A 13,282-nucleotide genomic window follows, 5' to 3' on the forward strand; every position below is an offset into this window, starting at 1 on the left:
GATATAGCAACCCAAGACAGCTGGAATAGCCCCAGTCTGGACGGCTACGGCATCGCAGGCGCTCCCCCGATTTGATTGCTTACCACAGCTCTGGCTTATCGAGTTATGCGGTAGCGAATTGGACCTCGCATCCACCGTTCGACGACGAGGGCCACGTCCGTTGCCAGTGCCTTGCGATATCCACGTGTACCAAACGCCGTCGTCTGACGACGCCCCCTACCGCCACCATGAACGGCTTCGAGAAGCATAGCCTGAATGACGACAACTTTAGCGCCAAGGGTAGCATCGTCAGCGCCTTTGATGCATTCCGTATGCTCTCACCCTCCTCCCAACTCCCCCATCACCACTGGGGCTTGCGCAATCCCGCTGACCTCTGACCTCTCCCTCAGCCAAATCGAAGCCGCAATATGTCACCCGCACCGCCGGCGGCGGCAGGTGGACCGTTTCTATGATCATCTTCTCCATCCTTTTCGTCTGGGCCGAGTTTACGTTGTGGTGGGACGGCAACGAGACGCGCCACTTCGCTGTCGAGAAGGGCATCTCCCACGAGATGCAGATCAATCTCGACATTGTCGTCCGCATGAAATGTAGCGACCTGCACATCAATGTCCAGGATGCTGCTGGCGATCGCATCCTCGCGGGCTCGCGCCTGCAGCGCGACCGCACCAGCTGGAGCCAGTGGATCGACGCCGAGGGCGTGCATAAGCTGGGCCGGGACAGCCAGGGCCGCGTCAACACGGGCGCCGGGTGGAGGAGCCTCGCGCACGACGACGGCTTTGGCGAGGAGCACGTCCACGATATCGTCAGTGCCGGCAAGAAGAGGGCCAAGTGGGCCAAGACGCCGCGCGTCCGGGGCAATGCCGACAGCTGCCGCATCTACGGCAGCCTGGACCTCAACAAGGTGCAGGGCGACTTCCACATCACGGCGCGCGGCCACGGCTACGTTGAGATGGGTGATATGCAGCACCTCGACCACAGCAACTTCAACTTCTCCCACATCATCTCGGAGCTGTCGTACGGGCCCTTTTACCCGTCGCTGGTCAACCCGCTCGACCAGACTGTCAACACGGCCGACACCAACTACCACAAGTTCCAGTACTACCTGTCGGTCGTGCCGACCATGTACACGCACGGCTCCACCACCATCCCCACCAACCAGTACGCCGTCACCGAGCAGAGCAAGCAGATTACGGACCGCAGCATCCCGGGCATCTTCTTCAAGTACGAAATTGAGCCCATCATGCTGGCTGTCGAGGAGCACCGCGATAGCCTGCTCGCCTTCCTGATCAAGATCATCAACGTTGTCAGCGGCGTGCTCGTTGCGGGCCACTGGGGTTTCACCCTCACCGAGTGGATGCGGGACGTTGTTGGGCGGAAGCGACGCAGCGGAGGCGGCACTGGTGTGCTGGGGTCCAAGGAGGAGTATGACCAGTAGACTGCATCGCTTATAGGTTTCAAAAGGTGCATATATATATATGTCTGTGTGTGCGACTAGCGGGAGCGATGATGTGCAAACGAAGAGCGGTGCGATTCCGGCGTTTTATTTAAGGAGTTATTAGGGTCAATTCAAACCACTTTCTGCATCCTCATGATACGCGTGCCGCTTTACCCGCATATAGGTCACCACTGCGCAGGGATGCGTCTGAGGCCAAGAAACGGTGAGGAGGAGGATGCTGGATTCCCCAGTTTTCGATCTCGGTGAGGCTGTATTGGGCCTTGTTGGCCGATCCCGACTTCGGCCCCGGCCACGTATATAATGAACGCGGGGGAGCATGCAGCATCTCGAGGCAATTTGCACTTGCAGAGATTATTTTCCTCCAAATATGCCGCTTTAAGCTATTAATCCTCACATCTACAACGTTTTGGATTTCTTTCATTTCACATCCATATAAGCATGGCGGAACAAGAGAGTGTGCGCCTAGAGCGCATCCCTGCACCGGGCCCGGAAACCAGTCCGGAGCGATCCGATCATGACGCCGAACACGGCTCCTCCGAGTCTCCGGATGAGTCCCAGGCAGCTGGACGGTGGGAGTCAAAGGCAAGACGCTGTGTCATCATCGGCGGCGCCCTATCTCAGCTCCCTATCTGGGGTATATAACCTTCTGTCCCAACACCTTCACCCCTCTCCCCCGCTCACGAAACCCCCAGGATTTGCCATCAACTATGGCATGTTCCAGGAGCACTACTCCTCGGTAGACTGGGACGTCCACGGCAGCCGAGACACGACGGGTGTCATCGGCACCACGCTCAACGGCGTCATGTACCTCTCCATGCCGCCTCTGTTCGCTCTGCTGTCGCTCCGCTACGCCCACCTCCGCCGCAAGGTCGCCCTCGCCGGCACCGCCCTGGCCTGCGCCTCGTTCCTCCTGTCCTCGTGGGCCACGCAGGTCTGGCACCTAGTCGCGCTGCAGGGCGTCGTGGCCGCGTTTGGGGGCGCCCTCGTCTACAGCCCGCTGACCCTGAGCGTGGGCGAGTGGTTCCACGGCCGCAACCGCGCCGTCGCCCTGGCCGTCATGCTGTCGTGCAAGAACATTGTCGGCTCGGCCTGCCCCTTCATGTTCGGCGCGCTGCTCGACCGGTACGGCTTCCGCACCACGCTGCGCGTCTGGACGGCCATCACCGCGGCCACCAGCGTCCTCGCCGTCTGGCTGGTGCCCACGCACCCGTCGCGCACGGCGGCGCCCGAGGGGGGTCGCCACCACCACCACCAGGTCGTCCCCTGGCACTTCCTCCGGCACCCGACCATCTACGTGTACGGCGCGGCGACGATGCTGCAGACGGCCGGGTACGGCATCCCGCAGACGTACCTCAACACATACGCGCACGACGCGGTCAAGCTGTCGCAGACGACGGCCACGCTACTCCTCACGCTGTTCAACGTGCCCGGCATCTTCGCCTCCGCCTTCTTCGGCTACCTGACGGACAACCGGTTCCGGCCCGTGTCGAGCGCGACGGCGACGGCCATCTCGGGCGTCAGCGCGTCGCTGTCGGCGTTCCTGCTGTGGGGGCTGACGTCGCAGGGCAGCATGGCGCTGCTGACGCTCTTCTCCATCACGTTTGGGTTCTTCGCGGGCGGGTACAGCGCGACGTGGGGCGGCATCATCAACGAGATGGAGAGGGAGGCGGCGAGCTGGAACGAGGCCATCGACACGGGGACGGTGTACGGGATGCTGAATGGCGCGAGGGGGCTTGGGTACGTGGCGGGGGGGTTGGCGGGCGTGCCATTGCTCAAGTCCGGGGTTGTGGGGCCGGAGGGACGGTTCGGGTACGGGACCAGCTACGGGCCGCTCATCATCTTTACGGGACTGTCGTCCATCTTTGGCGGCTGGGCTATACTGTGGAGGGGTGCTGATGTGATGCGCCGGGTGCGTGGGCATGGTCCACGGCTGGGGATGGCGGCGTGAGGCCGTTGAAGGTGCAAGGGGGAGCCGGTGTCGGTGGTGGGGCCACGGGACGGCACTGGCTTTGAATCGCACCGCCCCGTCCCGTTGCTACCAGTAGTTGTGCTGGTCACTGGTCGACTGCTATGGCTATTCTCCTGTTCTGTCTATGTCCTCCCGGGGTGCATGTGCGATACTCTGAATAGGCTTTCCGATTGATTGAAAATTTGCCAGGTATGGTGTCGTAGACTCTATTGCCAACAGAAACATATTTGTGGACGCCCAGTATGAACATGTACAAATACAGATGGCCAAGACAGCCTTGCAGTCTGCCAGCGAGATGGTCCTCCTGTTCGAGATAAGGATAAGGAAATCGGGGCACTGCAATATGCACGCAGTACACGTACCATGCGGCTGAACATAATACTGGTTGTGCGCGCATTGCGACTTGGGACTGAAGAGGGGCAAGAAATGAACAGTACATATGTATGACGGCGGGCGGCGGCAGGGTTCGCTGGGCGTGCTGTAGGGCTGACTCTGGCGGCCTTGAGTGACGCCATCCATGCCACAGTGCCCAGTCCAACTGTCCGTTACGCTGTTAGCGTGTGGCAGTGGTATGACTGGACTCGGGACGGCTGGAACTGGAATGCGGTTCACGGGAGGCGGCACGACCCTAGGTAGGCACAGCCAGGTCATTGTTCAACGGTATGACTTGGACTGGCACGTCGTGGCACGTCGCCAGACGGGATGGGTTGCACAGTTCGAGGACGGCATGATGGGTTTTCAACCACCCGAGACGCTGCAGGCAGTCATGCGACAACAACGTGTGTAAGCGCTGTCGAGGCTGTCTAGGCCTAATGGAGGCCGGATTGTCTATTGGTCGGTACAGCGGCAAACACGCGGCCAGGGCACCGCAAGGCCCAGGCCAGACCGCAAGGCCATGCCTCGAGGCCAAACTCAAAGGCCGAGCGACCCGAGAGGGGCAAGTAAACGGTTTTCGTAAACCCGCAGAGGCGCAGAGGCGTTGGAAAACGGCGAGGCCGTTACCAACGAGAAGTGCTCGCAGAATAGGACTCTGGCGAGGCTCTAGAATGGCCATGCGCTGGGTGTCTCGGCCCCAGATGGCCCAGCTGATGCATTGCAGCACTGTAGAATCGTCCCAGGTTCCAGGTAAAGCAGGTAGAGCAGGCGTCCAGAGAGACAGAGTGAGGCGTTACTGCCCACCTGGCACCTGCTGCAAGTTACGCAAGTCACGACTCCGCCCCTCCCCTCGCCCCTCCCCCTCCTCTCATTCCCCTTCCCTCGCATTCCGTAGCCCTCCAAGCCTTCCATTCTCTTGCTCATCGCCATCTTCGAGTTTGAACCCCTCAGCCTCCCAACCACAAACGCAGGGCGGCGATCTCCCGGGGCCCATCGTCCTGCTGACCCAGCTGCCAAACACTGTGCAAACCAACACCGTCAGGGACATCCTCCGTACATATACCTACCCTTGTTCGCCCACTCGATACTACCCACTTGTCGCTGTTCCCAGTTCTCCGTCCATCTGAAGCCCCACGTCCCTCGCGCCTTTCGTCATCCTTCCATCAGCGCCTGAGGCCCTCAAAACTATCTCGACCACCGATTCACCCCTAACCATCAAATCTTCCCTTCTGCAGAGCCTCGCACTAGGCCCGTGACCATCGTCCGGTCCCTCGTTCCTTACCATGGGAGACGTCTACAGAGAGTCCCGCTACCGGGAGTACGATGATCCACCGTCCGATGATGAACGTTATAAGCGCACCACCGTCCGTCGCTACAAAGTCAAGCCCGGTCGTGAGGATCAGTACGAGACTGTCGAGGTGGACGAAGACTACCGCTCCCGCTATTCAAACCATCCCCGCGGCCACGATGACCACCACGACTATGACCGCCGCTCTGAACGGCCACGCTCTGCCTTCGAGCCTCCCGACGACCGTTCCCGCGGAGGCTACTACGAGCGCGACCTCAGGGACTCGGACCGCGATCGCATCGCCGTCTTCGAGGCTAAGGAAAGTGACCACGAGGATCGCCGCTCACGCCATGGCCGCCATGAGGACGACGTGATGGTAGAGCGCCGCGTCGAGGACCGCTTTGAGGATCCCCGTGGGTATGACGTTGATCACTATCGAAAGGAGACAGAGTTCTACAGCCGGGCCAGTCCACCCCCATCTCCAGTTGTCATCCGTGAGCGTCCCCGAGAGCCCCAGAAGATTATTGTCCAGGAAGCGCCCCAGCCTCCACCCATCGTCTTGCCTCGACATGATCCCGGAGTCATGGTGCTCAGGGGCAAGGAAGAGGGACGCGAGCTTGCCCGCCGAGAACGGGGGCGTGCCGAAGATGAGTTCTATTACCGCCATGAGAGACACGACGTTGGCCCCTACCGCGGCGATATTGAGAGGGAACGTGAGCGGGACCGCGAGTACGCCATGGCCCGGTACGATCGCTACCGTCGTGACCAAGGCTACTCCAGCGATGATGAAGATTACTCTGTGCGCCGCCGGGTCGTTCGTCGAGAGCGCAGCGAGAGCCCACACCACAAGCGGCAATTGGCTGCCGGTGCTCTTGCTGGTGCCGGCATCACGGCGCTGATGAACAGCCGTCGGGATGACCATGGCGACTTGCCCGAAAATCGGGGCCGCAAGGTCGTGGCCGGAGGTGCCCTTGGAGCCCTCGGGACCGAAGCTCTGCGACGCGCTCATAGTGCCTACGAGGACCGCTATGGTGACGGTCGAGAGTCACCAGACCACCACTCCCACCTCAAGAAGGGCCTAGGCATTGCCGCCGTGGCACTGGCGGCCGCCGGCGCAGCGAAATATTACCAGTCCAACAAGATTGAAAAAGAGGAGGCACATCGCGGACGGAGCCGTGGACGAAGCCGCGGAAGAGGTCGCTCATACACCAGCGACCAATACTCGGCTTCTCGCTCGCGGAGCCGCACCAAGAGCCGCCGTCGAAGCTTGTCAACCGTGGCCAAGGCTGCACTGGGCACAGCCGCTACAGCTGGCCTTGTCCATCACTACCGCAAAAAGTCTAGAAGTCGCCATGGCAGCCGGTCGCGCAGCAAGTCGAAGATCCGTCGCGCAGCTGAAATAGGTGGCGCCGCCGCAGCTGCCGGTGTTGCTGCCAAGGTGTGGAAGAATCACAAGGAGAAGAAGGAGGGGGAGAAGTCCCGTGAGCGATCGCGTGGCCGTAGCTTTAGTGACGACGAGAGCAATTACCACCGACGTAGGTCCATGGATAGTATCAGCCGCAGCCCGAGCCGCAGCCGGAGCAGGTCACAAGCCAGATCCCTCCGTCGTCAGGATCATGGGACTGATCCCGAGTTAGGCCTCGTTGAGTATGGACGTGATCCCCTCAGCCCGGACCGGTCGAACCGGGGATACGAGTCCGAGGCCGAAGAGCGCCGCCGCCGACGGAGAAGACGCGACCGATCCGCCTCGGGAAATGAGTCGGACGATGAGAGGCCAAGGAGTAAGAGCCGACTTCGCAATATGGCTGCCGCAGGTGCAGCGGCAATGGGAATCAAGGAATTCAAGGATAGGAAGGATCGGGAGAAGAGAGAACGGAAGTCTCGAGAAGGACAGTCTCGGGATCGCGGCCCAGGGCGGTCCGATGAAAGGTCCCACGAACGGTCCAGGCCACGTAAGAGGAGCTTGTGAACCACGCCACTGAAACCTCGCTGACAGATACTACTAATTAGGGGATAACTACGACCCAGACGGGTACTTTGATGATCGTCCCGGTCGTTCGGGGTCCCCCCCAGTCACTTCAGGAGGAGCATATTATCCACCGTATCCAACGACCCCTGGGGCTCCTCCTGCTGGGGCTCCTCCTACGGGGCCTGGTCCAGGAGGCTACACTCAGTTCCCTAACCAGTCGGCCGAGTACCAGCCTTATGTCCCCCAAGACTATACGGGATACCCGCCCCCGCCAGCTCCAGGCCCTCCGCCAGCAGCTGGCTACCCAGCACCTCCACCAGGCCCTCCAGCAGGTGGACCTCCTCCGGGTCCTCCCCACGAGGGCGGTTACATTCCGCCAGAGCATGTGAGTGATGACACCCAGAGGCATAGGCGAGTGAATGCAGAGGGTGCGTGGCGCCGTTTTTGCTGCCATCAGTCGGTGCCGTGGATCCTTTTTTGGCTAACATGATGCTAGATGGCGTAAGGGAACCACCCAGTAACCGACGATCGGCATCAAAATCCGTGTCATTTATCCCATTATCGCCAAAGAGCTCGCGGGTCATCCAAGAGCACAGGGGGAATCATGCTGCGAATGCCGACGCTGGGGACACTTCCGACAAAGACAGACCGGTTGATGATGGTGGTCGGCGCGGGGACGGCGACCATACAGGTTCCAGACAGCGCGGATCATCGGACCCGTATGCTGACCGACCCATGGTACGGCGCCGGCCCCGAACCGACTCAGATGAAGATGTCGAGATCTTGCCCGACCGTTTCGATTCCCAGGGGCGGGCCCTGGATCCCCGCAGCGCTAGCCATGGACCTCACAGCGGATGGACAACACGGAGCGGGGAGTTTGAAAGACGCCCACGACGACCTGGCGGTTGGGATATTAGCGGAGCGTGGCAAGTCGGCGGGACGGACCGTGATGAAGTAGAGCGTATGGCTCGGGGCGTGACGAGCGTGTTGGAAGGGCAGGGGGGGTGGGTGGGCGTTCTGGGGGGTGTGCTGAAGAGCGGACTGCTTGGCGGACCTGAGGGATGGAAAGGACCACAGGAAGACAACGTCGGGAGGGGACGGAACCGACGGAGATGATGATTTTACGACTTATGACTTGGGTTTCATTCTTGGATACTTTGGTTGTTCATGAGACTTGTCGGACTACTTTTGGTTTTGTATAGAAATCAGCTAGCCATTCTATATCAAGATCTTTAACCGAGCCTAGTCGCACTTTTTCCTATTATACTACTAATATTATCTGGTATCTAAAATGATGGCACAAACAATGTAGGGTATGATGATGATGGCACACACAACAAAAAAAGAAACAGAAGCCTCTCCTACCACTCTCCCACTCCTCACTTCTTGAGTAGGTACTCCTTGTTACCTATGGCCTTGTCCCAGATGGTCTCGAGGATGCCGCGCACAGGCCTCCTCTTGCCCGCGCCGGTGCCCATGTCGGCCTTGAGCTTCTCGTACACAGTGGGCAAGCCCTCAGCCCTGTACTTCTTGCGCATCTCCTGGTAGATGTCCCTGTCGTAGATGGTCCAGAACTCGTCCTCGGTGTAGTAGGTGCGGGCGTAGAGGAGCTTGGCGCCGAGGAGCTCGGCGCTGCGCAGCTCGAGCTTGCGGTTGAGTTCGTAGAAGGCCTCCGGGTCGCGGGGCCCGCGGCCGTAGACGCCGACGGCGAAGAGGCGCTGGTCGGCGATTTCGGCGACTCGTGGGTGGAAGCGCGAGGTGAGGCCGATGTCGCGGGGCTTCATGCAGGGCGCGAGGAAGATCTGCAGCTCGGGCAGCGTGTCGTTGACGAACTGGATGAAGGCCTTGACGTTGCTGGCGGGGATGCCAAAGTCCTGGACGACGTACTCGGCGGCGAGGCCGGACTTGTGCAGGGCGTGGTAGCAGGTGCGGCTGTCGAGGAAGGGGTCGGCCAGGCGGCGTGTCAGGGCGTTCTGGGGCACGTGGAAGTGGGTAAAAGCGAGCTTGCCGCCCCAGAAGGCGCCGTGGTCGTAGCGGAAGAGATAGTCGGTGACGTCCATGTAGACGGCGTGGGGGCTCTCCGGGGTGGGCTTGTGGGCGACGAGGATGTCCTCGATGGTGTCGGCGAACCAGTGCACCTCCATCTTCTTGAGGACCTTGGCGCCGGCTGGGGGCTTGTCGACGAAGCGGCCGAACATGACGACGATGCGGCCCTTGCGGAAGTAGACGCCGTCGATGAAGTGGATGGACTCGTCCTTGGTGGCCTCTTCAAACATTTCGTGGGCGCGCGCCACGTCGTCGACCATGTGGATGTCGACCTGGACAAAGGGCTTGGCAGGGATGAGCTCGACGGTCAGCAGGGTGACGATGCCAAAGGTTCCGAGGGAGCCGGCGGCATGCTCAAGCAGGTCCTGGTTGTGGGTGCGGCTGGCGGTCTCGAGGGTGCCGTCGCCCAGGACAATCTCAATGTCGGAGACGGTGTTGCTGAAGAGGCCATAGCGGTACATGCTGCTCTCACCGCTGAAGCCAGAGAAGCCGCCGCCGACGGTGATGCCCTTGAACTCCATGACGATCTTGGGGATCAGGCCCTGCTTGAGGCAGTGGGCGGCCAGGACGTCCATGGGGACCTTGGGCTCAGCCTTGACCGTCATAGTCTCCTTGTCGACGGGGAAGAGTCGGCCCATGTCGCTGGTGTCGACAATGGCATCGCGCTGGAAGGAGATGGGGCGCGTCGAGCTGGTGGAGCCATGGTAGACGCGAAAGTGCTTCTTGTTGTCGTGGAAGTGCTTAACCTGCTTCTGGATGCGCTCGACGGCCTTTTTGTGCTCCTCGAGCATCTTGGTCGTCGTGTCCTGCGCCATGGTGGGTATCTACGTAGATGATGGTGCTGGGAGGATGGGTAGTAGGTAGCTGACGGAGGTGAGGGTTGAAATTTCAGGTTTGAAGGGTGAAGGGCGAAAAGCAAAGGGTGAAAATACAGTAAGATCTTGGTACGGATACAGCAGTCAGTGACACATACGGACGACAGCAGGGATGCACGTAAGCTCCATGTCCGAGCCTCAATGCCAAGGCGGGAGCTGCGGAGCGTTCCAAGGTTGTGCACCCAGTATGGGCCTATAATGCACCCCACAGCATCCTGTGAGTTATGCATAAGTCTAGTGCAAGACGGCGCTGAGTCTGCCCTGACTACGGATACCTACCCTAAACTTCATTATTCTCCTTCACCTTCACCTCTCGCCACATTGTCATCAATCTGGTGTCATACCCGTCATTACGAGTCATTGTGCGACGCGTTTCAGTGACTGAAGAAGACACAGGAAGCTGCTGCAGAGGAATGGCAGCACAGCCAGCTTCGCCAACCCAGTACGACCAATGTGCCCCATTTCAGCAGACCATTGTGAGCACAGTTTCAAACATCTCGACAGGTGACATCAACACAATACAGCTATGGTTTGTCGGTTGCTGCTAACACATGGGCGAGGCTACCAACTGACAAAAGTATGACAGCCTCAGAAACAGCGAGGATGGAGTCAGGACGCCCTAGTCTGGCCAGACCATGCCTCTACTCCACAAAGCCTATGAAGATGAAGGGCGAGGAGCTCAACTAGGAGACGGGCTTGTCTTTTACCGGCGCAGAATCCTCCGGTAGTACGAAGTATGAACTTGCGGAGCATCAGTCACGGCTACTACCATGTAACCTGACCCCACCTCCAGAAATCTGGGGTAATCATCAACAGATGCATCATTGGGTCGCATGAGATTCTGCGACTTGCTCCTGAAGCATGGGGCTCCTCGGTCATCTATCACCTCGGCGCGAGCTCTCCCGTCGATCCCAAATGTACCCGTTTCCCAAAATTACTACGAAGTGTGCCACTCCTAGGTGGTCTCGGGCCCTTTTACCACGAGGATCAGGTCCGTCATGAACGAGCGACTCTAGGGCTTTATATAATTTCGAAACCCGCCAAGGTGCAGCGATCAACGTCAAAAGCAACACACGGGGTATTCTCCGACACACATTGCGGAGCCATGTCCTCCGCGACAGAGATGCTTCCCAATATCTCCTCCAATGACGGCTCACCCAATCCAGATGTACCGAGAAGTTTCGTGCTTGCTTTGCAATTGCTGGACGACATGTGAGTCCGTCCAATGATATAAATACTAGTTGGGCCGTCTTGGTGTTTCTTCTTCAAGGGCAACTAAGGGAATCAGACCCGCAATCCATCCTTGACCCAGACGATAAGACAAGAGACACGCAATCATTATGCGATTCTCTGCTCCCACCGCAATCCTGGCCTTGGCCTCGGTGGTCCACGCCCAGTGTGGAGAGAGCCCAGATGCAACCGTGACTGGAGAGGGCACCTTCGTGGCCACCGTCGGCTCAGAGGAAGTATACTCGGGATCCGACTACCTGGTCGCCATTCAGACGGCCCTGGACGCTATCACCTCGGGCCAACGTCTGTCCGTCATTGCCTCGGGATCCATCGGCGCAGGGACCATCACCATCACGAGCGGCAAGATCTTCGAGGGCTGCGGGACCATCGACGTGGCTAACCGCTCCGGCCATGGCGCCATCGAGGTCCTCGACGCCTCCGACGTCTCCATCCCCTATCTCACCATGACGGGTGACCCGTACTTTGGCTTGCGCTTCTACGGCGTCAACAACCTCGCGCTCGGCCAGATTACCATGAACCTCAGCGGAGGCCTGGGTATTCGCTTCGAGCGCGACGAGGCTGCCAACTCCAACGTCTCCATGGATTCCATCACCGTCACCGGTGCGGGTAGCCACGCCGTCGAGACGTGGAACATTGACGGACTTACTATCGGCTCCGTCACCGCCACCGACGTCGGCGAATGCGCCCTGCTGCTTCAGACGACGACAAACGCCCAGGTCGGCCTTGTCGATGGCAACAATGTCGCCGCCGGAACTGGCTACGCGACTCTCCGTTTCGCCAACACCAACGGGCTGCTCGCCGACGGCAGCTACACGACCAACGTCTACGTTGATCAGGTCGTCTCGCGCGGCGGCGGTCGGGGTGTCTTCTGCGTGTCCGAGTCCGGCGGCGCCGAGATTGGGAGCGTGGACCTAGCCGACAACGGGAACAACGCGATCCTCATCGAGAACTGCTACGGCGTGTCGATCCTCGGCGGCACCGTCAGTGGGGGCGGCGAGGTCCGTCTTGCTGCCCGTGATGAGTTTGCCAACAACCGTGATATTTCCATCACCCTGACTGTCGACGGGACGTCGGTCACTGAGAACCCTTGCGGCGAGAACATTAGCTGGAACCTGTCGGGTGACGGCACCTTCAACACCTGCTAATTATCTGCTGGTCAGAACATAGCATTAGGTGTAGAATCCACTAAGCGCGGTGTTAAATGATAGGGGTGTTTTTCGCAATGACTGCTTTCATCGTCCCATTCTTGATCCTGCGTATGTCCTGGTGTTGAGACTCTGAGAATGAAAAGGGGGGGGGGGGGGGGGGGGGGGCCACCAACGGCAGCATACCCGTTTGGCTTCATGCGAAGTCGAGACGCGGGGTGGAAGAAGCGCGTAAACTCGGCTCAACAGTTTAAGAAGGAACTGTCTGAGATAATAGCCTAGGTATTATGACCTGCATTTCCCCGCTGCAAGTGATGCGGAAAGGTCGCTTCGACCGAGCACAAACGGCAGATGGTGGCGTGAGGTCGCACTGTCAGTCGGGAGAGGCTTGTTAGTTGCTACCCAACCCGACTCTGCTCATTCTCCATCCAGTAGAAGTCGTGTTCTGGAGTCTGCGCAGTTCGTTGGATACGTGGAACGCGGATCTCCAGCGTAGTAGCGAGTTCCATGGATCTAACGGCGTGTTCGCCCTGATCTCCACCGTGGCACTTGGCCCGACACTTGGCAGAGGGTGGTATGACGTCGGAGAATTCGGATACTCCGGGGCGAGACATGTTGAAATACGAAATAGGATTACTGGTGCAGCTGGAATGCTTCTCGTGAGGCGAAGGTGGAGAGTTCGGGTCTTCCGACAAAGAATGCGTAGTCATCTGATGGTTTGACAGGAGAAGGAGCATCCCAGTGGCCGCGGAACGTGGCAATGAATCCGATCTCTGTGACTCCCAAAGTAAGACGGACTAGTACACGGCTGCGAAACTGTTGCTACAGGCCGTCCTCTCAGGTGATCACGTTCTCCCAATCATGCCTACGAGGTACCTATTTTTATTGTCTTGGGTCCTCTTACAGGC

General features: G+C 59.4%; 5 protein-coding genes across 5 annotated transcripts; 4 read left to right on the forward strand and 1 right to left on the reverse strand.

Annotated features, from left to right (window-relative positions):
• Positions 1-227: 227 nt before the first annotated feature.
• Positions 228-1,435, forward strand: ACO1O0_004907 (endoplasmic reticulum vesicle transporter-domain-containing protein; the record flags this gene model as incomplete). The annotated part of the gene is made up of 2 exons (XM_083194339.1): positions 228-309; positions 390-1,435. 2 exons carry the CDS (start codon positions 228-230, stop codon positions 1,433-1,435), a joined length of 1,128 nt encoding a protein of 375 aa, XP_083049252.1.
• A 459-nt stretch (positions 1,436-1,894) lies between these two features.
• ACO1O0_004908 (major facilitator superfamily domain-containing protein) lies at positions 1,895-3,404 on the forward strand (the record flags this gene model as incomplete). Its single annotated transcript, XM_083194340.1, has 2 exons — positions 1,895-2,090; positions 2,149-3,404. 2 exons carry the CDS (start codon positions 1,895-1,897, stop codon positions 3,402-3,404), a joined length of 1,452 nt encoding a protein of 483 aa, XP_083049253.1.
• Positions 3,405-5,083: 1,679 nt separating this feature from the next.
• ACO1O0_004909 (uncharacterized protein) lies at positions 5,084-7,057 on the forward strand (the record flags this gene model as incomplete). The annotated part of the gene is made up of 1 exon (XM_083194341.1): positions 5,084-7,057. One exon carries the CDS (start codon positions 5,084-5,086, stop codon positions 7,055-7,057), a length of 1,974 nt encoding a protein of 657 aa, XP_083049254.1.
• Positions 7,058-8,436: 1,379 nt separating this feature from the next.
• Positions 8,437-9,918, reverse strand: ACO1O0_004910 (uncharacterized protein; the record flags this gene model as incomplete). Its single annotated transcript, XM_083194342.1, has 1 exon — positions 8,437-9,918. The coding sequence occupies one exon, from the start codon at positions 9,916-9,918 to the stop codon at positions 8,437-8,439; it is 1,482 nt and encodes a 493-aa protein (XP_083049255.1).
• A 1,400-nt stretch (positions 9,919-11,318) lies between these two features.
• ACO1O0_004911 (uncharacterized protein) lies at positions 11,319-12,374 on the forward strand (the record flags this gene model as incomplete). The annotated part of the gene is made up of 1 exon (XM_083194343.1): positions 11,319-12,374. The coding sequence occupies one exon, from the start codon at positions 11,319-11,321 to the stop codon at positions 12,372-12,374; it is 1,056 nt and encodes a 351-aa protein (XP_083049256.1).
• Between the last annotated feature and the right edge of the window lie 908 nt (positions 12,375-13,282).

This window comes from Amphichorda felina (assembly GCF_050947745.1).
Source record: "Amphichorda felina strain 45539 chromosome Unknown scaffold_5, whole genome shotgun sequence".
NCBI classification, from domain to species: domain Eukaryota; kingdom Fungi; phylum Ascomycota; class Sordariomycetes; order Hypocreales; family Bionectriaceae; genus Amphichorda; species Amphichorda felina.